General features: G+C 44.5%; 3 protein-coding genes across 24 annotated transcripts in view; all 3 read left to right on the plus strand.

Moving 5' to 3' along the window:
• Positions 1–24,254, plus strand: part of GPRASP1 (G protein-coupled receptor associated sorting protein 1) — a 315,299-nt gene that overhangs the window by 120,530 nt on the left and 170,515 nt on the right. For all 20 annotated transcript variants that reach the window (XM_054544888.2, XM_054544887.1, XM_054544889.1 and 17 more), the window contains 5 exons: positions 2,145–2,235; positions 2,800–2,867; positions 3,211–3,288; positions 9,662–9,949; positions 10,085–10,219. The gene's annotated coding sequence lies outside the window, so the exon portion shown is untranslated. The remainder of the gene's footprint in view (positions 1–2,144; positions 2,236–2,799; positions 2,868–3,210; positions 3,289–9,661; positions 9,950–10,084; positions 10,220–24,254) is intronic.
• On the plus strand, positions 1,480–6,754 carry GPRASP2 (G protein-coupled receptor associated sorting protein 2). 2 transcript variants are annotated; one of them, NM_001132799.1, is given in 5 exon segments: positions 1,480–1,569; positions 2,145–2,235; positions 2,800–2,867; positions 3,211–3,288; positions 3,559–6,752. In NM_001132799.1, a coding segment is annotated over 1 exon segment (2,517 nt). In that variant the 5' UTR covers positions 1,480–1,569; positions 2,145–2,235; positions 2,800–2,867; positions 3,211–3,288; positions 3,559–3,892; the 3' UTR covers positions 6,410–6,752.
• Positions 9,829–24,254, plus strand: part of GPRASP3 (G protein-coupled receptor associated sorting protein family member 3) — a 32,995-nt gene continuing 18,569 nt past the window's right edge. The window contains exons 1-2 of one of the 2 annotated variants that reach the window (XM_063721218.1): positions 9,829–9,949; positions 10,085–10,219. The gene's annotated coding sequence lies outside the window, so the exon portion shown is untranslated. Of the gene's footprint in view, positions 9,950–10,084; positions 10,220–24,254 lie in introns of those variants that run through there. The other variant, XM_063721217.1, reaches the window with a different exon arrangement.

The raw sequence follows: 24,254 nt of genomic DNA on the forward strand, positions 1-24,254 counted from the left end.
TGATGCTTCAATCTGATACTGAGTCCCTGCCTCCCTCTTCCACATCTAAAGTACCCTTGCAATTACATTGGCCAAGATAATCCATCATAATCTTAAATTAAATTCAGCTGATTAGCAATCTTAATGATCCTTTGCCAGGAAATATGAAATGGTACATGTTCTGGAGAACAGGACATGGACATCTTTAGGGGACCGTTACCTGCCAAACACAATAAGGGTAGCATCTAAATGAGTTTTCAAATGGACAGCAGTAACAACATCATCAACTTCGTATTTAACCACATTCCTCTGTCTGTCCCATGCAGGAAGCAGGGAAAGGAGGGGCTCAAGAGTAGAGGACAGATGTGGGGGTGAAAGAAGAGGATTCAAAAGGAGCCAGGTTGCTTTGTCTCTGGGGGGGGGGGGGGTGCACGGTGGGATCCTCTCCTGAGAATGACTGCTGAAACAACAGGTAGTTGTGGCAGGTGGCTGAGATCCAAGCTGGTTCGAATACCAGCCACATTTCCACACTGCCAAATGTCATGGCAAGAGAAGATTTGACAGGGAACCAAAGAGGAGCCAGGATCATCCCTACCTGGTGGCATCAAAGAGAGGGGACTGTTATGACCTCCTGCGGGTCCTGACAGGGAAAGGTCCTCTTTTGGGGGCAACTGTGGCGACGGCCCAATGCCAACGTGAGCCACCATTTTAAATGAGAAACAGCGGTGTGGCAGAAAGAAATGAGTCTGGTGCAGACCAGTGGTTGGTTTCCTAGGGTTAGAGGTCTAGGTCTACCTTCTTTTAGAAGAGGGGCAGTGGTGAGTCCTTGATGGGAGCCCCCTGCCCCGGAATTCCCTTAAGAGCAGGTGTACCTTCCTCCCCTGCGTGGCTCCACGAAGCTGGGAAAGAAACGCACAAGACGACCACCCTAGAACCCCAGGCCTGTATGGCCTGAAATCGCCTCTCCCCTCCCACACTGCAGTGCTGACACCCCCTTTCCCATCAGCGTCCAGAAAGGAGGGTGAGGGGACTGGGGAGAGGGAGGGGGCAGACACCCAGCAGTCCCTGTGAGGGGGGTGGTTGGGGCGGGGGTGCAGACACATCACGGGGCGGTTTGGTATTCATCCGCTGTTCCCTCCAGCGCGGCTCTTCCCGACCTCGCGATCCTGTCCCCTGCCAGGGACCCCAGCCGCCCGCTGGTCCCATATATTACAGCAGCGACAGAAATATGGTAGTGGTCGACACGTTAGGGTCCGCGGGGTCCTCCTGAGGCAGCCTAGTGCCAACCCGCAGGCCTAGGCTGGGGCTAATCCTGGCCCCGCCCACCTCGGGGTCGGAACTACGGTGGGCCTGGGAGGGGGGCGTCAAGTACTTTCGCGCCGTATCCCTCCGCCCCCCTTCCCGACACCCTCGCGGCGAGCGGTTCTTGCCGCATCCTGCGCAGCCCCTGCCTACTTTGGTGCAGAGGCGTGGGGGGCGGGACGCGTCTTTGCCATTTGGATCGCGGGGAAAGCAGTGGCTCCAAGTGAGCCAGAGGAGAGCTGAGGAGAGGAGGGGGAGGTCGACGACCTGGGCCTTGGGCCTCTGAAGGCAAGTGCGGGTGCATGAGGTGGGGGTCCGGGTTGCGGGGGTGGTCCGGCAGGGTGGACCAGCAGGCAGCCTGCCCCGCGGACCCTGACAGCCTGGCAACGAGGAGACTATCCGTTCGGAGCCGGGCGCTTGAGAAAGGTGCGCAGTGCCCGAGACCCCTGGCGATGGGGAGGCGGTGACCGGAGCGGGCCCGGCCAAGGGCTGAGGGGCTGGCTCGGGAGGCACCGTCAGATCGTTTGGAGGAGAACCGCGCTGACCGCTTCCCAGCCAGCTTTGCAGGCGCCCGCGCCCCGCCCTCGACGGTGTCTGTGCCCGGAGAGGGCTGTGGGGGAGGCTCCTGCGGGAGAAATGTCGGAGCGGGAGCCGTTGTGGGGGGCGCCCGGGGAGGCCGTTGGGGGGCGCCCGGGGAGGCGGGTGGGGGTCGGCGTCCCGGCTGTGTACCCAGTCCGCGGGAGGTGAGCCGCGTGTGCTACTCCGGGTCCCGATTCCCGAAAGGGGCCTGTGGGGCCCCATGTCCTCGGTGCCTTCCCTTCCCACAGGCTCCAGGTTGATGTCAAACTCTTCTGTCTGTGCAGTAGGTCTGGCGTATTCTGACAGGACACAGTGAGCATCTGTAGAGGAGAGGCTTGAAATAAAGGAGCACGAATATTGCCTGGATTTCTGGAGGTGTGTGGGGATGGGGGTTGGGCGCTAAACACTGATTGGGGACCTGAATCGGGGTAGGGGACTGTGACCAGAGCAGGTCAGGCATCCAGGAGCACCTCCTAATCTTCCCCTCTCTAATGGCGCTTCCCCCACCTTCCATCCCCACCTTCCTCCCCCACCGTCCTAAACTGGGGGCATGAAAGGGTGGGCTTTGGAGGTGGGGGTGATCAGGGAGACATACTGACAAGTACCAATTCACAACCTGTTTTCTAGAATATGCGGCGCCCTTCCCCCGTTTTATGCTGCGCAGAGCAAGGGGATGTGGCGCACCTAGTGGTGAATCCTCAGAATTGGAGAAGGGAGTAATGGGAAGAGTATGACGTCAAGAGAAGGAGTTCTTATCTCTGGAACCTTGAAGCAGGGCCCAAATAAAACGAGAATATTCTACCAGCAAAACCCCGAATGTTGAAAGACAGATACCAATAATATGGGGACTCTTATCCTTGGCGTTGGTCTGTCTACCAAGTGCTCTTCTGCCACCACTTATATCCTGACTGTCTTACTTTTTCATGTATTTGTCCATAGGCCTACTTTAAGCCTGGCCAGTTCTGCAAGAAAGGCAAGGAGGAGGAGACTGGCTCACAGCTCTGGAGGTTAGTGAGAAGGGGGAGAGGACAATGCAGGGGACAGTTGGAGAGAGAGAGCATGGCAGGTGGCAGATCAACTTCCACCTGTAGTAGAAGTGGCAGACCCACTTCTATTCTGCCGGATTTGTACAGTGCCAGCATCCTTTTTATTTCTTGCAGGAGACACGAGATAGGTGTAGGTTGGGTTGTGACTCAGAAAAGACCTGAGAGCAGGGACTAGGACACAGGAAACCATAGATACATTGAACCCTTGAATGGGAAGACAGATATTTGTCACAGGAGCCAGAATGCCTGCCTACCTACCAAGCACTCACACTCCATTCTCTCCTGTATGTTCACTTGTCTCTAGGACCCCCTTCTGTCAGCTGTGGGGCTTGACACTACTTGAACAAGAGAAGGAGGGGGAAACTGCACCACATCAGTGAAGGTTGGTATGAGAGCGGGTATACTTTTGGGTGGGGTAGTGGAGGCCAGCATGGGTCCGGGAGTGATTAGGGTCCAATCTGGGGGCTTCTTGGCCCCTCCCATTGCCAACACACTTTCCCACCATTGTTGGACCTGTTTTGTAGGAGGCAGCCGGTCCAGAGAGACTTTCTCAAAGCCCAGCTGTCTCACCTAGCATTCAACATCAGTCGCACTGCATACGTCTCATACAATTGGAAGAGACTCAAAGCCTCATTTCATTCTCTCTCCCTAGATCCACCTCCACTGGCTGCTCAGCTGGTGGTGGAGTTGCTGCTGACAACCACCCTCAACGGGTCTGCACCCATCCAGGAAATATCTGTCTTCCTTTAGCTTGGTTGTACCTGTTCTCGCTCTATCTGTATTACTGAATTATTGACTGAGACTGTGTTTGGGAAGGAGGCTTGAGTGACTACTGGGCTGGATATTGACTCTAACTCTTATTTCCAAGCTTATATCCTTAATCACCTAAAGATCAGAGTGTGAAGAAACAAACCTGTGACAGATCTGTGGTTGAGGTTTAGACTGGGGGACGAGTATATTACCTGACTTTCTTTGTAACTTGTACCATGACTGGGGCAGAGATTGAGCCTAGTGCCCAGGCCAAGCCTGAAAAGAAGGCTGGGGAAGAGGTTGTCGCTGGGCCTGAGAGAGAGAATGATGTCCCTTTGGTGGTCAGACCCAAGGTTAGGACCCAGGCAACTACTGGGGCAAGGCCCAAAACTGAGACCAAGTCTGTGCCTGCGGCAAGGCCCAAAACTGAGGCCCAAGCAATGTCTGGGGCAAGGCCCAAAACTGAGGCCCAAGTAATGGGTGGTGCAAGACCCAAAACGGAGGCTCAAGGAATGGCAGGGGCCAGGCCCAAAACCGATGCCAGGGCAGTAGGTGGCGCTCGTTCTAAAACTGATGCCAAGGCAATCCCTGGAGCAAGGCCCGAGGATGAAGCCCAGGCGTGGGCCCAGAGTGAATTTGGGACTGAAGCAGTGTCACAGGCAGAAGGAGTGTCCCAGACTAATGCCGTTGCCTGGCCACTGGCCACTGCTGAGTCTGGATCAGTTACTAAATCTAAGGGCCTGTCTATGGATAGAGAACTAGTCAATGTGGATGCTGAAACCTTTCCTGGCACCCAGGGTCAGAAAGGAATCCAGCCCTGGTTTGGACCAGGGGAGGAGACTAATATGGGGTCTTGGTGCTATTCCAGGCCCAGGGCCAGAGAGGAGGCCTCTAATGAGTCTGGGTTCTGGTCAGCAGATGAGACCTCTACAGCGTCTTCTTTCTGGGCTGGAGAAGAGACAAGTGTCAGATCATGGCCCAGGGAAGAGTCCAATACCAGGTCTAGGCACAGGGCTAAACATCAGACTAATCCCAGGTCCAGGCCCAGATCCAAGCAAGAAGCCTATGTTGATTCCTGGTCTGGATCTGAGGATGAGGCCGGCAACCCATTCTCCTTCTGGGCTGGAGAAAATACCAATAACTTGTTCAGGCCCAGAGTCAGGGAGGAGGCAAATATCAGGTCCAAGCTCAGGACAAATAGAGAAGATTGTTTTGAATCTGAGTCTGAAGATGAGTTCTATAAGCAGTCCTGGGTTTTGCCTGGAGAAGAGGCCGATAGTAGATTCAGGCACAGAGACAAAGAAGATCCTAATACCGCCTTGAAACTCAGGGCCCAGAAAGATGTTGACAGTGATAGGGTCAAACAAGAACCCAGGTTTGAGGAGGAAGTCATTATTGGGTCCTGGTTCTGGGCAGAAAAAGAGACCAGTTTGGAGGGTGGAGCTTCAGCAATCTGTGAATCTGAGCCAGGAACTGAGGAGGGGGCCATTGGCGGATCCGCATACTGGGCTGAGGAAAAGTCCAGTTTGGGGGCTGTGGCCAGAGAAGAGGCCAAGCCGGAGTCTGAAGAAGAGGCCATATTTGGGTCCTGGTTCTGGGACAGAGATGAGGCCTGCTTTGACCTAAATCCCTGTCCTGTATACAAGGTCAGTGATAGGTTCAGAGATGCAGCTGAGGAGCTTAATGCATCCTCCAGGCCCCAAACCTGGGACGAGGTCACTGTTGAATTCAAACCTGGTCTTTTTCATGGGGTTGGCTTCCGATCCACAAGCCCCTTTAGAATTCCCGAAGAGGCTTCTGAAATGCTTGAGGCAAAGCCCAAGAACCTGGAACTTAGCCCAGAAGGAGAAGAGCAGGAATCTTTGCTTCAGCCTGATCAGCCTAGTCCTGAGTTCACATTTCAGTATGATCCTTCCTACCGGTCAGTCCGGGAAATTCGAGAGCATCTTAGGGCCAGGGAGAGTGCAGAGTCTGAGAGTTGGTCCTGCAGCTGCATACAGTGTGAGCTGAAAATTGGTTCTGAAGAGTTTGAAGAACTCCTTTTATTAATGGACAAAATTCGGGATCCTTTTATTCATGAAATATCTAAAATTGCAATGGGTATGAGAAGTGCTTCTCAATTTACCCGAGATTTCATTCGAGATTCAGGTGTTGTCTCACTTATTGAAACCTTGCTTAATTATCCATCCTCTAGAGTTAGGACAAGTTTTTTGGAAAATATGATTCACATGGCTCCACCTTATCCAAATCTAAACATGATTGAGACATTCATATGTCAAGTGTGTGAGGAAACCCTTGCACATAGTGTGGATTCCCTTGAGCAGCTGACTGGAATAAGGATGCTTAGACACCTCACTATGACTATTGACTATCACACACTGATTGCCAACTATATGTCCGGGTTTCTCTCCTTATTAACCACAGCCAACGCGAGAACAAAGTTTCACGTTCTGAAAATGCTATTGAATTTGTCTGAAAATCCTGCTGTGGCAAAAAAACTATTTAGTGCCAAAGCTCTTTCAATATTTGTGGGTCTCTTTAACATAGAAGAGACAAATGATAATATTCAAATTGTTATTAAAATGTTTCAGAATATCAGTAACATTATAAAAAGTGGAAAGATGTCCTTAATTGATGATGATTTCAGTCTTGAGCCGCTTATTTCTGCATTTCGTGAATTTGAGGAGTTAGCTAAGCAACTACAAGCCCAAATAGACAATCAAAATGATCCTGAGGTGGGACAACAAAGTTAATGTAATTAACCACCTGCCGCTGATCAGCCTTATGTTCCCAAAGAGCCCTGAGTAGTGCTTTGGTGTTCACAGTCTGTTTTTTTGTTGTAACTTATATTTTTTAATGCTGATGTTAACTTTGTCAAACTCTTGTTTTGAGCTGGATCATTTTGTGGATGCCAAATGAATATCAAAACTGAAAACACATTTGTTGATATTTGTCTTGCTGTCCAGATTGTGATATTTTTCAGTATTAAGCTTTCAATGAACTGTGTCACCTAAGTAAGCTACCCTGCTATTCGTTGTTTAAATATATGGTTCTCTATTTGAGTCTGTGTTTTCAATAAAGTTCTATGTTAAAATTGGCATAAGTGACCCTTCTTCAGTTTAAGAACCATGTACAGATAAATCGTGTGCACATACAAACAGGTAATTATTAGTATGACAAACATGCACTCATTAGAAAATTCTGTTCTTGAGTTAAGAAGGGAGAGATTATTGTGGGCTCTGATATTTGAGGAATGCTTCCGAGAAGAGGGACCCACTTAAATTGGTCAGGATGGAACAAATTGGTCAGGATAGGAGAGCAAGACAACTTGCCCGCCTGCTTGCCCAATTATGAGCCTTCCCAACAAGCAACCTAAAATTAATACTTCTTATAGGACCCATTTAAATTACCATCTTAGCCCTGGGACTTGCATAAGGGTAGGATAAGACAAATCATTAGGTTGCTCTTGGAAGTGGGCAGTGGTGGTTTGAAGAAAAGCGTGTAATTGAATAATCTGTTCTGGTAGCATGGATGAACCCAGTCTGCCTGAAACAAGTAAAAGGAGTTTGATGAGAAAAGCAGTTAGAAAGTTGGGAAGAGGCCAATTTGGGGAACAGAATAAGCCAAATCTGCATATTTAACCATTCAAAGTACAGGTGTTACTTCAATGCCACCTAAAGGCTGAAAGAGTAGGATAGCATAATTAAATGGAGTGGGGAATATGATTTCCTTTATATTCCTAGACAAACCATTCAAAGTACAGGTGTTACTTCAATGCCACCTAAAGGCTGAAAGAGTAGGATAGCACAATTAAATGGAGTGGGGAATATGATTTCCTTTATATTCCTAGACAAAGGAAAGTGTTAAGGAAATACCATGCAGCCGTTGGAATGATTATGTATGGATAGGTTTATTGACACAAAAGGACATTAATTATTTTATATTTGGTGAAACAGAGAATGTGACATCATGTATGGAAAATTAGATTCCATTTTTAAAACATCTGTAAATGTACACAATTCCTATGCAATTTCAATAAGAATTTCTAAACACAGTCTGGAATAAAATATATACCTTGTTAAAAAATGCTTAGAGACAGGCGTTGGGGAGATGCAAACATTAATAAGACAAATTAAAAAATTAATATGCTTACATTTTGTGCCTTGAGTTATAGATGAGCATGCCGGAAAGGACAGAATTATATAAATGAATAAACTATAAGTGTTAAAAAATGGTTAGAGATAATATCATTTAGAAAAGTTGTAAATGAATGAGCTATCAGAAAGACTAGCTTTTTATAAAATGTTTTCAAGATAAAAATTAAAATTGGCCAGGCACAGTGCCTCTCACCTGTAATCCCAGCCCTTTGGGAGGCCGAAGTGGAAGGATTGCTTGAGCTCAGGAGTTCAAGGCCAGCCTGGGCAACATATTGATGCCTTGTCTCTACTAAAAATACCAAAAATTAGCCCAGCATGGTGGCACGTGCTTGTAGTCCTAGCTACTCAGGAGGCTGAGGTGGGAGAATCACTTGAGCCTAGGAAGTTGAGGCTGCAGTCAGTCATAATCACACCACTGCACTCCAGCATGGGTGATGTGAGTGAGACCTTGTCTCAAAAAAAATAAAATAACCAAGGGTGGGCCAGGCGCGGTGGCTCACACCTGTAATTCCAGCACTTTGGGAGGCTGAGGTGGGCGGATCACTTGAGGTCAGGAGTTCGAGACCAGCCTGGCCAACATAGCGAAATGCTGTCTCTAGTAAAAATACAAAAACTTAGCCAGGCATGGTGATGCGCTCCTGTAATCCCAGCTACTGGGGAGGCTGAGGCAGGAGAGTCGCTTGAGCCTGGGGGGCAGAAGTTGCAGTCAGCTGAGGTCGCACCACTGCACTACAGCCTGGGTGACAGAACAAAACTCCGTCTCAAAAAAAAAAAAATTACCAAGGGTGTTAAGTTTAATATTAGTCTGTTCATGGTACAAAAATGGCACCTTTTTCACACAATTATTACCGTAAAAAACATAACATTTCCTTTTGAGGTGACAACAAAATTCTGGAGCTAGATAGTGGTGATGGTTGTACAACACTGATAATGTACTGGGTTGTATACTTTAAAATGGTTAAAATGGTAAATTTTATGTTATGTGTATTTTGCCACAATAATTTAAAAAATGACCACACCATACCTTCAGTCAGGAGAATTGGAAAAGACAGGGATATATGTTGGTTTGGAGAGGAAATTCAGACGTACGAGAAATATCCAATGTTTTATTATTTTTAGACATGATAACATTTATTTGTCTGACAATGCTCTAAATTTTCAAAGGTAAAATTACAACTTATGTAAATGTAAAAAGAATATGTGAAAGATTTTTCAACACAATTAATGAACAACTGCTAGGATTAAGAAAACAGTTGAAGGGTATATGTGTATATACAATATACACAATATGAGGATATAAACAAAACATTGATTTCATAAACACATAGGAAATTAATAAATGTTAGAATAACACTGCCAGGTTAAATATAAAACTGGTTAATATCTTACAGGGCAATAAATTGTAATATTTAAGGATATCTATTGCACTGGACATAAATCATTTACATATCTATTGAATAAAATATCTACATGTTAACATCAGTGTCTACAGAGTTGAAAAATAGGTAAATCAATAGACATCCCAGCACTGCCCTGAAATGACATCCAGTAACTAATGGTGACTTTACCTAAGTTTTGTATAATTTTTCTGACAGTGCAACATGCTTTTTTTCCCCACCTGATCCTAGTTTGGTAAGGTATATGGAAGTGGCAGTTTTGCCTCCCTTCGCAAGCCATAAGTTTTAACAGGGATTATCCTGGTGGTGCAAATTGGAGTTTGAATGTTTGTTTTGCTTACCAGCATTTTTCAAGACAGATCTGTGTGTGTTTTAGTATGTCGCTTGAGTCGTATACAAAATATTAAAAATCACTTCATTTCCCAAATCCTCATCGAATGTTCCTCGCCAGCCGAGTGGTCCTCCAGAGCAAAGGCCAGCCTTCCTTCCAGCTGTCTGGCCAAGGAGCTTCAGGGTCTTCTAGCAAGCACCCCAGAGGCAGAAGACTGTCATCCATGGTACAGGACTGCGGCGAACAAGCTGACTGCGCAGTCACGTGGGGCTGACGGTGGGTCAGGTGACCAGGCTCTGGATTAGGCCTGCCGAGAGGAGTGTTTTCTTGCATCCAGAAAGGACCTGAAAGGCGGACGACACCTGTGCTCCGCAGAGCAAAACGTGGGAGGAACGGCGGGATGTTAAGGTAGGTAGGTGTCTTTCCATGTTGCATCAGCCTGAAAACTAATTTCTCAGGCGACTGGAACTACAGCATTTGTTGGTAAAGGAAACAATCCCTCAGCCAACCGGGAGCGTCTTAGCCCGTCTGTCTTTTGTCCAGGAGCTCAAGAAGCAGAGAGTCTACCTGCCCGACTCATTCGTGGAGAGGAGCAGCGGTTGCTATTGGAGGAGGTGGGTGCAAGGACGGCAGATGGCGTCGCTGAGAGGTGGTGACTGAGACTAGATGCGGGTGCAGGTAATGCCTCGGATCCGCCTGCTCCCTCCTACCTTTTGAACACCCTTGACCCTTCATCCCAAGGCTCCCAGCCCAGTGCCCTGTGTTTGTATGTGTGGGTGGGGGAGGTGGGCATATGGATGGAGTTGGCTTCAGGGGAGCCCAGAGCGGGGAAATGGTGAAGTGACAATTCGTGAATACCTGTGGTGCTGGATCAGGAAAGGCAGGGGTGGGGATGGGAACCGTGAGCTATGCGTCCGCACTCATTCTACTCTCTGTCTTCTTACTGGCAGTATTCAGGCAGTGGGGATGGCTGATACCAGCTCAAAACTGGCAGAGGGTGGAGGAGGGCAGGAGAAGAGAACACATACATCTGCCTTTTGCTCCAAGGCTCTAGGTGGCTGGGGATGCAAGAGAGGAATGAACCTCAATCCGGGCAGTTCTAGGAAAAGGAGGAGGAGACATAGACTCGAGGGGAGGAAACCTAGATGCTGTGGGCCCTTCACCTAGGATTTCTAATTAGGATACTCCAAGCTTCTCAACCCCCAAGGGGATTCCTGGATCTCAGCCCCATGCAGCAGGATCTCATTCCCATTGAGGGACACAAAGTGGGTTGCTACTCCGTGTGAGCTCTCTCTCCCTGCTGTCTTGGGCCTAAGAGGAGGGTCTTTCTGGGGACCACCTACAGAAACTGCTTCATGGATAGTCTCCTAAGTTTCCCTCTGCATACCCTTTGCTCTCTTGTGTTGTGATCTCTGCTCATTCCTTAGGATGTGTTTCTTTGGTCCCATCCTAGGTAGCAGCCCCATGGTAAGTCCTTGTCCTCTTTCACATCGAGTATCCTACTTTCCCCCTACCCCATGCACCCACTGGGTACCAAGTGAAAGAAAATGGTTCCTCTCCCCACAATACTTCTGGCACAGAATGTGTGGATTTTTCACACCAAGCAATTCTCCTATTCTTTGAGGACATCAGCTAGGTATCCTACAATTTAATTCAATTCTGACACTACCCAGAGTTAGTGCAGACCTCTCTGGTTAAGGGCTCATTCCCATAAGACTGCCCTCCCCCACGTCAGACAACAGTCACAAGTAATGGATCTCCATGTCACCCACACTTCTGTCTGACTTAGCTACTAGTTGGAAGTTCCCACAACCCCCTCCTCAGGTTCAGTAATTTGCTATAAGGGCCCACAGAACTCAGGGAAACACTACTTCCTATTACTGGTTCATTATAAAGGATATAAATTAAAAGCCAGATGAAGAGGTACATATGGCAAGGTCCAGAAGGGTCCCAAATACAGAAGCTGCCATCCATGTGGATTTGGGGTAGACCACCTTCCCAGAATATGAATGAGTTCGCCAACCTGGAACCTCTTAGACATTTGGGATTTTTGTAGAGGTTTCATTACATAGGCATGATTGATGAAATCATTGACCATTGGTGATTAGCTCAATCTCCAGCCCCTCTCTTCTCCTTGGAGGTCAAGGGGTGAGGCTGAAAGTTCCAACCCTCTAATCATGCCTTGGTCTTTCTGGTGACCATTCATACCTTGAAGCTATCTAGTGCACCCACCAGTCATCTCAGAACATAAAAAAAGACACCTATCACTCCAGAGATTCCAAGGGTCTTAGTGTCAAGAACTTGAGACTAAAGCCACATGTAACAAAAGATGCTTCCGTTATCCCTATCAGGAAATAGCAAGGGTTCTAGGAGCTCTATGCCAGGAATATGGGACAAAGAATTATGGTTACCAAAGGCTGGAAAGGATATTGGGGATGGGGTATAAAAAGGAGTTGGTTAATGGGTACAAAAATACAGTTAGAAGGAATATGATCTAGTGTTCAGTAGCACAATAGGGTGCCTATAGTTAACAATAGTTATTATATATTTCAATATAATTAGAAGAATAGATTTGGAATGTCCTCAGTGCAACAAAATGATAAATATTTAAGGTGATGTATATCTCAATTATATTACACATTGTATGCTTATATCAAAATATAATTTATACCCCATAAATATGTACAAATATTACATATCCATGTGAATTAAAAATTTAAAAAAATTTTAAAAATAACTCATTTCAAATTTCAATCAAAATAAAAAAGATCAAATGCTGATTTCTTCATATATCACAATACATACAAAGTCAGTGTAAAAAAGTGTTGCTAGGAAGAAATGACTTTTTCTAATGCCACTCCTATCCTTATGTTTATACCAAGTTTATAGAGTTGAAACTATGTTGTTCTACTACTTTAGGCCCTCCTATTTAGACTTAAAAGCTAGGATAGATACAAGGTATGTGGGGCAAAATCATAGGTAGAGATTAGTCCCTAGGACTACATCCTCCTCTCCTACCCTCTCCTATTATTTTCTTCTCTTTACTCTCCAGAATTCTGATAATATAAGTACTGGGGCCAGCATTCAGCTTATGGTTTTCTACTCAAGTTGTCTTGTCTCTTGTCTCTGTGTGTTTTTTCGAGTATGTCAACAGAGAAGACTTCAAGTATGGTGTGGTATAATAGAGAATATAGCTGATCTTTATCCCTAGTTGCTGACACAGAGATTCAAAAAATCTTGGAATTTCCTGTGTGACAGGAGTATCTCTGTTATGCTAATGAAGTGACTTATGGTGGGCCCCTAGATAGCTTCAGTATGGGGACTGGTCACCAGAAGGACCAACCATGTGATTAAAGGGTTGGAACTTTGGGCCAGCTCAACCTTCAGGGAAGGTAGTGGGGCTAGGTATTAAGTTCAATCACAACCAATGGTTTAATCAATCTTGCCTATGTAATAAAACCCCAGTGAAAACTTTGAACTTCAGGGATAAGTGGAGCTTCTTGGTTGGTGAACATATTGTTCTCTAGGGAGGGTGGTGTACCCTGACTCCATAAGGAGAGGGTATGGAAGCTTTGTGTCCAGGATCCTTTCAGACCTTGTCCTGTGTGTATACTTAAATGAAACTGTAATAATAAGAATAGCACTTTTCATGAGTTCTGTGAGTTGTTTCAGTTAATTATGAAACCTCATAATGTCATAGAAACTCCTGAATTTATAAGTGGTCAGTCAGAAGCATGGGTGGCTTCCTGAGAATTGGGGCTGGTATCTGATCTAAAGTAGGGGCAGTGTTGTTGGTGATTGTGCCCTTAAACCTGTGGAGTCCAATGCTAACTCCAAGTAGTTGGTTTCAAATATTTGACGTCAGAACAATAGTGTAATTTTCCCTAGTTTTAGCAGCCACACCTAGATTAATATACATAAAGCTTACCTTTGCTGTGTATTCTACATCAACAAGTTAAAATGAAGGAGTCAGACCCAACAGTGTATTATGGGTGAAAAAAGTGGTCTGTTTTTGTGACATGTACCTGTAATTTAGATAATTTTTAAAATTATCTATGTATCTATTTATCTATATCTATCTATGTGTCTGTCTATCTAATCTATCTATCCATCTAACCTGTCATCTTTTTTTTTCTTATCACAGCTCCCTTAGCCTAGAATTCCTGTTGTGGGTATTGCATTTATATTTGGAAAACTTCAAACTGTGGCCTGATTAAATACTTCTAAGTCCCAAATGTACTCCAAAGCAGATACTTAAACAGTTTATGCCTGTAGAATTTTTCAGTCTCAGCCGAAGAGCAGGGCGACTGGTGTGTGTGTGTGTGTGTGTGTGTGTGTGTGTATCCAAGCAAGATGATGATTGCCTTTGTTCTGACTTGTAGGGGGTAGACTCCTTCCTCAATTATTTTTCTGGGGTATAGTTGAAATAAAAGCTTCATCATTCACTCAGGCCTCTTGTTCCTTCTCCCTTTTTTGATAAATATTATGGGCTACTTTATATAATAGAGGCTACTTCAGATGTCACTTGGCCTAAAATGTTGTTGCATGGGGATAGTATCAGAGTGAATTTTTCATCTGTCTAGTCTGGACTTTTAGCAGCCACTAATTCTCAACTCTGCCCCCAATTTCAAAAGAGCAACCTTCAATGGGATCTCATCTATAAAATACCACCAGATTTTCTATCAAGGCTTTCACGACCTTGCACCCTTTAATACAAGTCTGCCTTTCTATCTCCATCTCTCATAACATTCTTCCAAGTCAAGGCCAGGACTAGAATGAAATAAAGAAAGAAGCTCTCGTTTTCAAGTGCCTCACACTATTCCAGGCCTTGCCCCACTTTGCCTGCAGTCAAGCCACACTGGAAAATCTGTTGTTTTCCCAACTGTATTGTGTGCTTTACTACTTTTATGCCCTTCCCACATGCTGTCCCTTCAATCTTCAATGTTCTTACCCTTTTTCTGTCTATGGGAAACATCCTTTTGGGCTCAGTTCAAATGCCAGGGCCTTTTTGAAGTCTGATACCTCCTCGCCCTTATCCCTTGCCCCTTGATAGGAAGTAATTCCTCCATTCTTTGTACTTACACAATATTTTATTTGCCACTTGGCCACTTCTTTCTTTTCTTTTTTTTTTTTTTTTTTTTTTTTTTGAGACGGAGTCTCACTTTGTCACCCAGGCTGGAGTGCAGTGGCACGATCTCAGCTCACTGCAACCTCTGTCTCCCAAGTTCAAGCGATCCTCCTGCCTCAGCCCCCCTAGTAGCTGGGATTACAGGCACGCACCACTAATTTTTGCACCATTAATTTATGCCCGGCTAATTTTTGTATTTTTAGTGGAGACAGGGTTTTGCCATGTTGGCCAGGCTGCTCTTGAACTCCTGACCTCAGGTGATCCACCCACCTCGGCCACCCAAAGTGCTGGGATTACAGGCGTGAGCCACTGCGTCCAGCCCACTTGTTTCTTTATACCATGTTTCAGAGTCTTTTTATTTTTTTTATTTTTATTTTTTAATGAATAACATAGAACTAGTGTTGAGGGACAGGAAGCATAGAGAAAGAAGCTTGGACTCTGGAAGTGTGATTCAAACCCCAGTCTGTCTGACTGCAAAGCCTGAATGTTTACTACTTAAAATAGTAATTTCTGTTAATATTAAGATTTATTGGATTTATTGGGTGATTTCTATGTGCCAGGGTACTCTACTAAGGGCTCTAAATGTATTCACTTAGTTAATCCTCAAAACAAACTTATGAGGTAGGTGCTGCTATTGTTTCCATTCTACATATGAGGAAGCTGAGGCACACATTGGTTAAGTAGCTTAGCCAACCTCACTGAGTCGGTTAGCAGAGGAGGTGACATTCCCACCTTTGTGGTTTGAATCTGGAGCTGATGTGCATTACTTCTATGCTATGTCTATATTCCTCCAGTGCTAGTTATCACTAAAAGCTTCCATAATCATTGTAACTGTTTTTACAATCAGATCTTCTGTTCCTCAAAGCTTGTAGCAAAGTATTTATCATAAAGAAATTATACCTGACTATTGTTAGACCTCCTGTCCCTTATCCTTTTTCCCTGTTTATCAGCCTATTCCACCCTTTCCTTCCTTCCCAACCCAATGTCCATCACAGTACATTATTTTTACTACTCTTCTACCTCATCCTTTAGTGCCTGGCTCCACTGTCCTGGAAAAACCCCAACTCTGGATAAATTTCAAGTATCTACGACTTTCTATACCTGTGTTGTTTAGTGCACCTGGGAAAATTAATCATATTGTTCTAACTGTCGACACTGTAAATGTGTCTTTCTCAATATCAGCACAGTCCCCTGAATTGAAAGCAGGTAACCTTTGATATCTTTATAATCTGGATATTTCACAAGGGTGCACCTTCACACAATGATCCTCTGAATTGAAACTACGTTTATCTATTATCCTAAGTATTTAATGTACCTCTGGACCTCCTGGATAAGTCAGAGTTTGGCTTCTGCCTGAAGCTTTACTTTTTAATCTGCAGCAGAAGCCAAACAGTTGTCAGACCTCTAGCAATCATTAGGACAAGTGTTGAGAATTTCTGGCTTTTCTTTCCTGGGAAACATGAGTTCTGCTACTGCAGATGTAGGTGCTCACTGATGGACACAAGTCAGGAATTCTTACTCATTGAAGAGCTGTTTTGTGCCTGAGCACATCTAGGATTGTTCCATTTTCATATAACAAGGAATTCAACTAAAACTAACTTAATAAGGAAATTAATTATCCAAAGATTGTAAGTACTGAAGTAGGGCAGCCTTCATGGTTGTTTAATTCAGCGAAGGACTCAGCTTTTTTCCGTCTCTTCTGCCATTCACAATATCAACTTCTGTCCTAAGGCTGATAGCTTGATGGCTACAACAATTCCAGGAGGTAAGCAACTCCCTGAGGAAGAAGAAAAGACAATCTTTTCTGATGACTTTGTCTTATGAATGAGGACACTTTCCTCAGAAGTCCATCTGTAACCTTCCCCTAATGTCACATTGAGTGGAATTTGATCAATGCCTCTTCCTAAACAAGAGAGTACCAAGGGGATAGATTATCCATAGACCAAAGAGACTCACGCCTGGAAATGGAATTAGCCTCTCTGTGACATGTGACTAAAAGGAGGAGAAAGTCAGTAACCTGCAGTGGCAACTATGCAAAAATGGCATCCTTTTAGTAAACGGTTATGGTAAGCAACACAGAATATACAAAGCACTGAGGCTACAGCACAAAGCACAATGACACTGACTTAGCAATTATGACCTTTAAAAACCATGTAGTTCTCATCTATTCTTTCCTGTTTTCTCCAGCCCACTCCATAATAGGAATAGATCAGAAATTTTAAAAGAACTAGAAAGATCTGATATACGCATGTGGTGCAGGATATCAAATAGTTTTCTCAGTATACACAATAATCCTGTAAAGTAGTTAATGCCAGCTCCCTTTTAAGGATGAAGAAACTGGGTTATAAAGACATTAAGTACCTTTGCTAAAGTTACACAAATAGTTAGTGACAAAGTCTGTATTCATACTTTGAACTGTCTGGCTCTGAAATCTGGGTACTCCCAACTCTTCTGTACAAACTCCCTTTAGAATGTACTCCCAGGGCTCAGAAACTAGTTACTCTAGTCTAAGCAAGCACTTAGCAATTATTAGGCAGTTAATGTAAACTATAGATTCTAATAGTATCATGCACTGCCTCTTGATGGTGGTGGTGGTGGTAGTGACATAGACAACTTTTCTCTCCTAGCACTAAGTTACAGTTCCTCAGACTTCATTACCAAGAATATATATTTTTTTTAATTTTTAAAGATTTTTTGTAGAAACAAGGTATCACTGCATTGCCCAGGCCAGTCTTGAATTCCTGCGCTCAAGCGACCCTCCCACCTTGGCCTCCCAAAGTGCTGGAATCACAGGCATGAGCCATTGTGCATGGCCATTACCAGGAATTTTGATTCAGGAGGTCAAAAGTCTAATTTGCACTGCACATTACAAATTTTTGGGCTGAGATGTCAGGTTCAGGGAGCCCCATAAATTTCCTGTACCTGGGAGTGAAAAGAGCTAATATTTATGGAGCAGCTGGGTTTTCCAGGGCAACCTAATTCCCAGATGTGATGTTCAGCAGGAAAGAAGCAGACAAAAGCAATGTGCACTGCTTTTTTTTTTTTTAAGATAGAGAGGGGGTCTTGCTATGTTGCCTAGGCTGCTCTTGAGCTCCCGGACTTAAGCGATTCTCCTACCTTGGACTCCCAAAGTGCTGAGATTAAAGGTGTGAGCCACCACACCCAGCCCATTTTAAATTTTTTATTTTTTATTTTGCACTGCTCTTTAGCTTCCCTGTTAAAACCCATAGCCAGACTTACAGTTTCAGTTCCAACATATAAGAACTTGTAAGTCATTGCTCCTGTACTTAAACCAGAAAAAAATCTGAACAAACAGAATCAACAACGTTTCTTAGATTCTTCAAAGAACTGAGGCATAGGGCAGTTGACTACCCCAAATTCTGAAGGCAAATCCAGAGAGTCACAGCCTATTTCTTCTTTCATAGAACAGAAACTGCTAGAGACATAAATAGGTAAGAGCACTTAAATGTAAATTTGATGAATTGCTGGAGACTGAGTGTGGAATAATATGAGAGTGAGAAACCCCTGAGGATCTGCAGTCAGGGAGGTCTCCACACTTTTGTGGGCATTACTTCCAAGAAACCCACCATATTCTTGCAGTGAAGAACCCAAAAATATCTCCTCATGGCCCCTGCAGTGGGAAGGGAACTGTACTTTTGTGAAATACACCCAGAGCCTTCTTCACTTTTTTTAAAAAAAGCCTATTCTGCGTGGAAAAGACTTTATCAGAGCCTTATCTCAGCTGAGGGAAAGGCGTTTCTCCTATTTCAGACCCCTTTAGGTTTCTAGTCTCATGTAAGGGAGAGAAGGGAGCTAAAATAAAACTCTTATGAAAATCAAAGCCCAGGGACACAGGCTCACAAAAGACTGAAATTTAATCATAATATTATAGAACACTTCTCTCCTCTACACTTCACCACCATGCTAACAAGGCTTTATTATAATAATAGTGGATAACAGTGAATAACAGCTAAAAGAGCTGCAAAATGTAAACTCTCCCTGAGAAGAATATTTAGGGAAATGCTAGAAATCAAATATACTGTAACAGAGCCCAGACACAGTGGCTTACGCCTGTAATCCCAACACTTTGGGAGGCTGAGGTGGGTAGATCACCTGAGGTCAGGAGTTCAAGATCAGCCTGGCCAACATGGAGAAACCCCATCTCTACTAAAAGTACAAAAATTAGCTGTGCGTGGTGGTGGGCGCCTGTAATCCCAGCTACTCAGGAGGCTGAGGCAGGAGAATCGCTTGAACCCAGGAGGTGGAGGTTGCAGTGAGCCGAGATCGTGCCACTGCACTCCAGCAAATGAAGAATGCCTTTGATGGGATTTTCAGTAGACTGGACACAGTTGAGGAGAGACTCAGCAAGCTTGAGTAGCAGTCCCCAACCTTTTTGGCACCAGGGGCAGGTTTTGTGGAAGACAATTTTTCCATAGACTGGGGGCAAATGACATGGTTTCAGGACAATTAAAGTGCATTACATGTATTATGTACTTCATTTCTATTATTATTACATTGTAATAGATAATGAAATAATTATACAACTCACCATAATGTAGAATCAATGGGAGCCCAGAGCTTGTTTTTCTAAAGCTAGATGGTCCCATCTTGGGGTGATGGGAGGCAGTGACAGATCATCAGGCATTAGATTCTCATAAGGAGCATGCAACCTAGATCCTTCACATGTGCAGTTCATAATAAGGTTTATGCTCTTATGAGAATCTAATGCCACTGCTGATCTTCCAGAAGGCGGAGCTCAGGCAGTAATGAAAGTCACGGGGAGTGGCTGTATGTACAGATGAAGATTTACTGGCTAGCCCGCCACTCACCTCCTGCTGTGTGACCCAGTTCCTAACAGGCCATGGATGGGTCCAGGTCCGTGGCCTGGGGGCTGGGGACTCCTGAGCTTGAGGATAGGTCAATAGTGTAAACCAAAGCTGGAGCCAAGATGGCTGAATAGGAACAGCTCAGGTCTACAGCTCCCAGCGTGAGCAACACAGAAGACGGGTGATTTCTCCATTTCCATCTGAGGTACCGGGTTCATCTCACTAGGGAGTGCCAAGACAGTGGGCCCAGGACAGTGGGTGCAGCGCACCGTGCATGAGCCGAAGCAGGGCGAGGCATTGCCTCACTCGGGAAGTGCAAGGGTTCAGGGAGTTCCCTTTCCTAGTCAAAGAAAGGGGTGACAGACGGCACCTGGAAAATCGGGTCACTCCCACCCCAATACTGCGCTTTTCTGATGGGCTTAAAAAATGGCGCACCAGGAGATTATATCCCACACCTGGCTCAGAGGGTCCTACACCCACGGAGTCTCACTGATTGCTAGCACAGCAGTCTGAGATCAAACTGCAAGGCAGCAGCGAGGCTGGGGGAGGGACACCCGCCATTGCTGAGGCTTGAATAGGTAAACACAGCAGCCAGGAAGGTCGAACTTGGTGGAGCCCACCACAGCTCAAGGAGGCCTGCCTGCCTCTGTAGGCTCCAACTCTGGGGGCAGGGCACAGACAAAGAAAAAGACAGCAGTAACCTCTGCAGACTTCAATGTCCCTGTCTGACAGCATTGTAGAGAGCAGTGGTTCTCCCAGCATGCAGCTGGAGATCTGAGAACGGGCAGACTACCTCCTCAAGTGGGTCTCTGACCCCTGACCCCCGAGCAGCCTAACTGGGAGGCACCCCCCAGTAGGGGCAGACTGACACCTCACACAGCCAGGTACTCCTCTGAGACAAAACTTCCAGAGGAATGATCAGACAGCAGCATTTGCGACTCACGAAAATCCGCTGTTCTGCAGCCACCGCTGCTGATACCCAGGCAAACAGGGTCTGGAGTGGACCTCTAGCAAACTCCAAGAGACCTGCAGCTGAGGGTCCTGTCTCTTAGAAGGAAAACTAACAAACAGAAAGGACATCCACACCAAAAACCCATCTGTACATCACCATCATCAAAGACCAAAAGTAGATAAAACCACAAAGATGGGGAAAAAACAGAGGAGAAAAACTGGAAACTCTAAAAAGCAGAGCGCCTCTCCTCCTCCAAAGGAACACAGCTCCTCACCAGCAACGGAACAAAGCTGGATGGAGAATGACTTTGACGAGTTGAGAGAAGAAGGCTTCAGACGATCAAACTACTCCAAGCTACAGGAGGAAATTCAAACCAAAGGCAAAGAAGTTGAAAACTTTGAAAAAAATTCAGACGAATGTATAACTAGAATAACCAATACAGAGAAGTACTTAAAGGAGCTGATGGAGCTGAAAGCCAAGGCTCGAGAACTACGTGAAGAATGCAGAAGCCTCAGGAGCCGATGCGATCAAATGGAAGAAAGTGTATCAGTGGTGGAAGATGAAATGAATGAAATGCAGCAAGAAGGGAAGTTTAGAGAAAAAAGAATAAAAAGAAACGAACAAAGCCTCCAAGAAATATGAGACTATGTGAAAAGACCAAATCTACGTCTCACTGGTGTACCTGAAAGTGACGGGGAGAATGGAACCAAGTTGGAAAACACTCTGCAGGATATTATCCAGGAGAACTTCCCCAATCTAGCAAGGCAGGCCAACATTCAGATTCAGGAAATACAGAGAACGCCACAAAGATACTCCTCGAGAAGAGCAACTCCAAGACACATAATTGTCAGAGTCACCAAAGTCGAAATGAAAGAAAAAATGTTAAGGGCAGCCAGAGAGAAAGGTCGGGTTACCCACAAAGGGAAGCCCATCAGACTAACAGCAGATCTCTCGGCAGAAACTCTGCAAGCCAGAAGAGAGATGGGGCCAATATTCAACATTCTTAAAGAAAAGAATTTTCAACCCAGAATTTCATATCCAGCCAAACTAAGCTTCGTAAGTGAAGGAGAAATAAAATACGTTACAGACAAGCAAATGCTGAGAGATTTTGTCACCACCAGGCCTGCTCTCAAAGAGCTCCTGAAGGAAGCACTAAACATGGAAAGGAACAACCGGTACCAGCCGCTGCAAAATCATGCCAAACTGTAAAGACCATTGAGGCTAGGAAGAAACTACATCAACTAAAGAGCAAAATAACCAGCTAACATCGTAATGACAGGATCAAATTCACACATAACAATATTAACTTTAAATGTAAATGGACTAAATGCTCCAATTAAAAGACACAGACTGGCAAACTGGATAAAGAGTCAAGATCCATCAGTGTGCTGTATTCAGGAAACCCATCTCAAGTGCAGAGACACACATAGGCTCAAAATAAAAGGATGGAGGAAGATCTACCAAGCAAATGGAAAACAAAAAAAGGGAGGGGTTGCAATCCTAGCCTCTGATAAAACAGACTTTAAACCAACAAAGATCAAAAGAGACACAGAAGGCCATTACATAATAGTAAAGGGATCAATTCAACAAGAAGAGCTAAGTATCCTAAATATATATGCACCCAATACAGGAGCACCCAGATTCATAAAGCAAGTCCTGAGTGACCTACAAAGAGACTTAGACTCCCACACAATAATAATGGGAGACTTTAACACCCCACTGTCAACATTAGACAGATCAACGAGACAGAAAGTTAACAAGGATACCCAGGAATTGAACTCAGCTCTGCACCAAGCGGACCTAATAGACATCTATAGAACTCTCCACCCCAAATCAACAGAATATACATTCTTCTCAGCACCACACCACACCTATTCCAAAATCGACTACATAGTTGGAAGTAAAGCTCTCCTCAGCAAATGCAAAAATCAGAAATTATAACAAACTGTCTCTCAGACCACACTGCAATCAAACTAGAACTCAGGATAAAGAAACTCACTCAAAACCGCTCAACTACATGGAAACTGAACAACCTGCTCCTGAATGACTACTGGGTACATAACAAAAAGAAGGCAGAAATAAAGATGTTCTTTGAAACCAACGAGAACAAAGACACAACGTACCAGAATCTCTGGGACGCATTCAAAGCAGTGTGTAGAGGGAAATTTATAGCACTAAATGCCCACAAGAGAAAGCAGGAAAGATCCAAAATTGACACCCTAACATCACAATTAAAAGAACTAGAAAAGCAAGAGCAAACACATTCAAAAGCTAGCAGAAGGCAAGAAATAACTAAAATCAGAGCAGAACTGAAGGAAATAGAGACACAAAAAACCCTTCAAAAAAATAAATGAATCCAGGAGCTTGTTTTTTGAAAGGATCAACAAAACTGATAGACTGCTAGCAAGACTAATAGAAAAGAAAAGAAAGAAGAATCAAATAGATGCAATAAAAAATGATCAAGGGGATATCACCACCGATCCCACAGAAATACAAACTACCATCAGAGAATACTACAAACACCTCTATGCAAATAAACTGGAAAATCTAGAAGAAATGGATAAATTCCTCGACACATACACCCTCCCAAGACTAAACCAGGAGTAAGTTGAATCTCTGAACAGACCAGTAACAGGCTCTGAAATTGTGGCAATAATCAATAGCTTACCAACGAAAATAGTCCAGGACCAGATGGATTCACAGCCGAATTCTACCAGAGGTACAAGGAGGAACTGGTACCATTCCTTCTGAAACTATTCCAATCAATAGAAAAAGAGGGAATCCTCCCTAACTCATTTTATGAGGCCAGCATCATCCTGATACCAAAGCCGGGCAGAGACACAACAAAAAAAGAGGATTTTAGACCAATATCCTTGATGAACATTGATGCACAAATCCTCAATAAAATATTAGCAAACTGAATCCAGCAGCACATCAAAAAGCTTATCCACCATGATCAAGTGGGCTTCATCCTTGGGATGCAAGGCTGGTTCAACATACACAAATCAACAAACGTAATCAAGCATATAAACAGAACAAATGACAAAAACCACATGATTATCTCCATAGATGCAGAAAAGGCCTGTGACAAAATTCAACCCTTCATGCTAAAAACTCTCAGTAAATTGGGTATTGATGGGACGTATCTCAAAATAATAAGAGCTATCTATGACAAACCCACAGCCAATATCATACTGAATGGGCAAAAACTGGAAGCATTCCCTTTGAAAACTGGCACAAGACAGGGATGCCCTCTCTCGTCACTCCTATTCAACATAGTGTTGGAAGTTCTGGCCAGGGCAATCAGGCAGGAGAAGGAAATAAAGGGTATTCAATTAGGAAAAGAGGAAGTCAAATTGTCCCTGTTTGCAGATGACATGATTGTATATCTAGAAAACCCCACTGTCTCAGCTCAAAATCTCCTTAAGCTGATAAGCAACTTCAGCAAAGTCTCAGGATACAAAATCAATATACAAAAATCACAAGCATTCTTATACACCAATAACAGACAAACAGAGAGCCAAATCATGAGTGAACTCCCATTCACAATTGCTTCAAAGAGAATAAAATACCTAGGAATCCAACTTACAAGGGATGTGAAGGACCTCTTCAAGGAGAACTACAAACCACTGCTCAAGGAAATAAAAGAGGATACAAACAAATGGAAGAACATTCCATGCTCATGGGTAGGAAGAATCAATATCATGAAAATGGCCATACTGTCCAAGGTAATTTACAGATTCAATGCCATCCCCATTAAGCTACCAATGACTTTCTTCTCAGAATTGGAAAAAACCACTTTAAAGT

This window comes from Pongo abelii, chromosome X, assembly GCF_028885655.2.
Source record: "Pongo abelii isolate AG06213 chromosome X, NHGRI_mPonAbe1-v2.0_pri, whole genome shotgun sequence".
In the NCBI taxonomy this organism is placed as follows: domain Eukaryota; kingdom Metazoa; phylum Chordata; class Mammalia; order Primates; family Hominidae; genus Pongo; species Pongo abelii.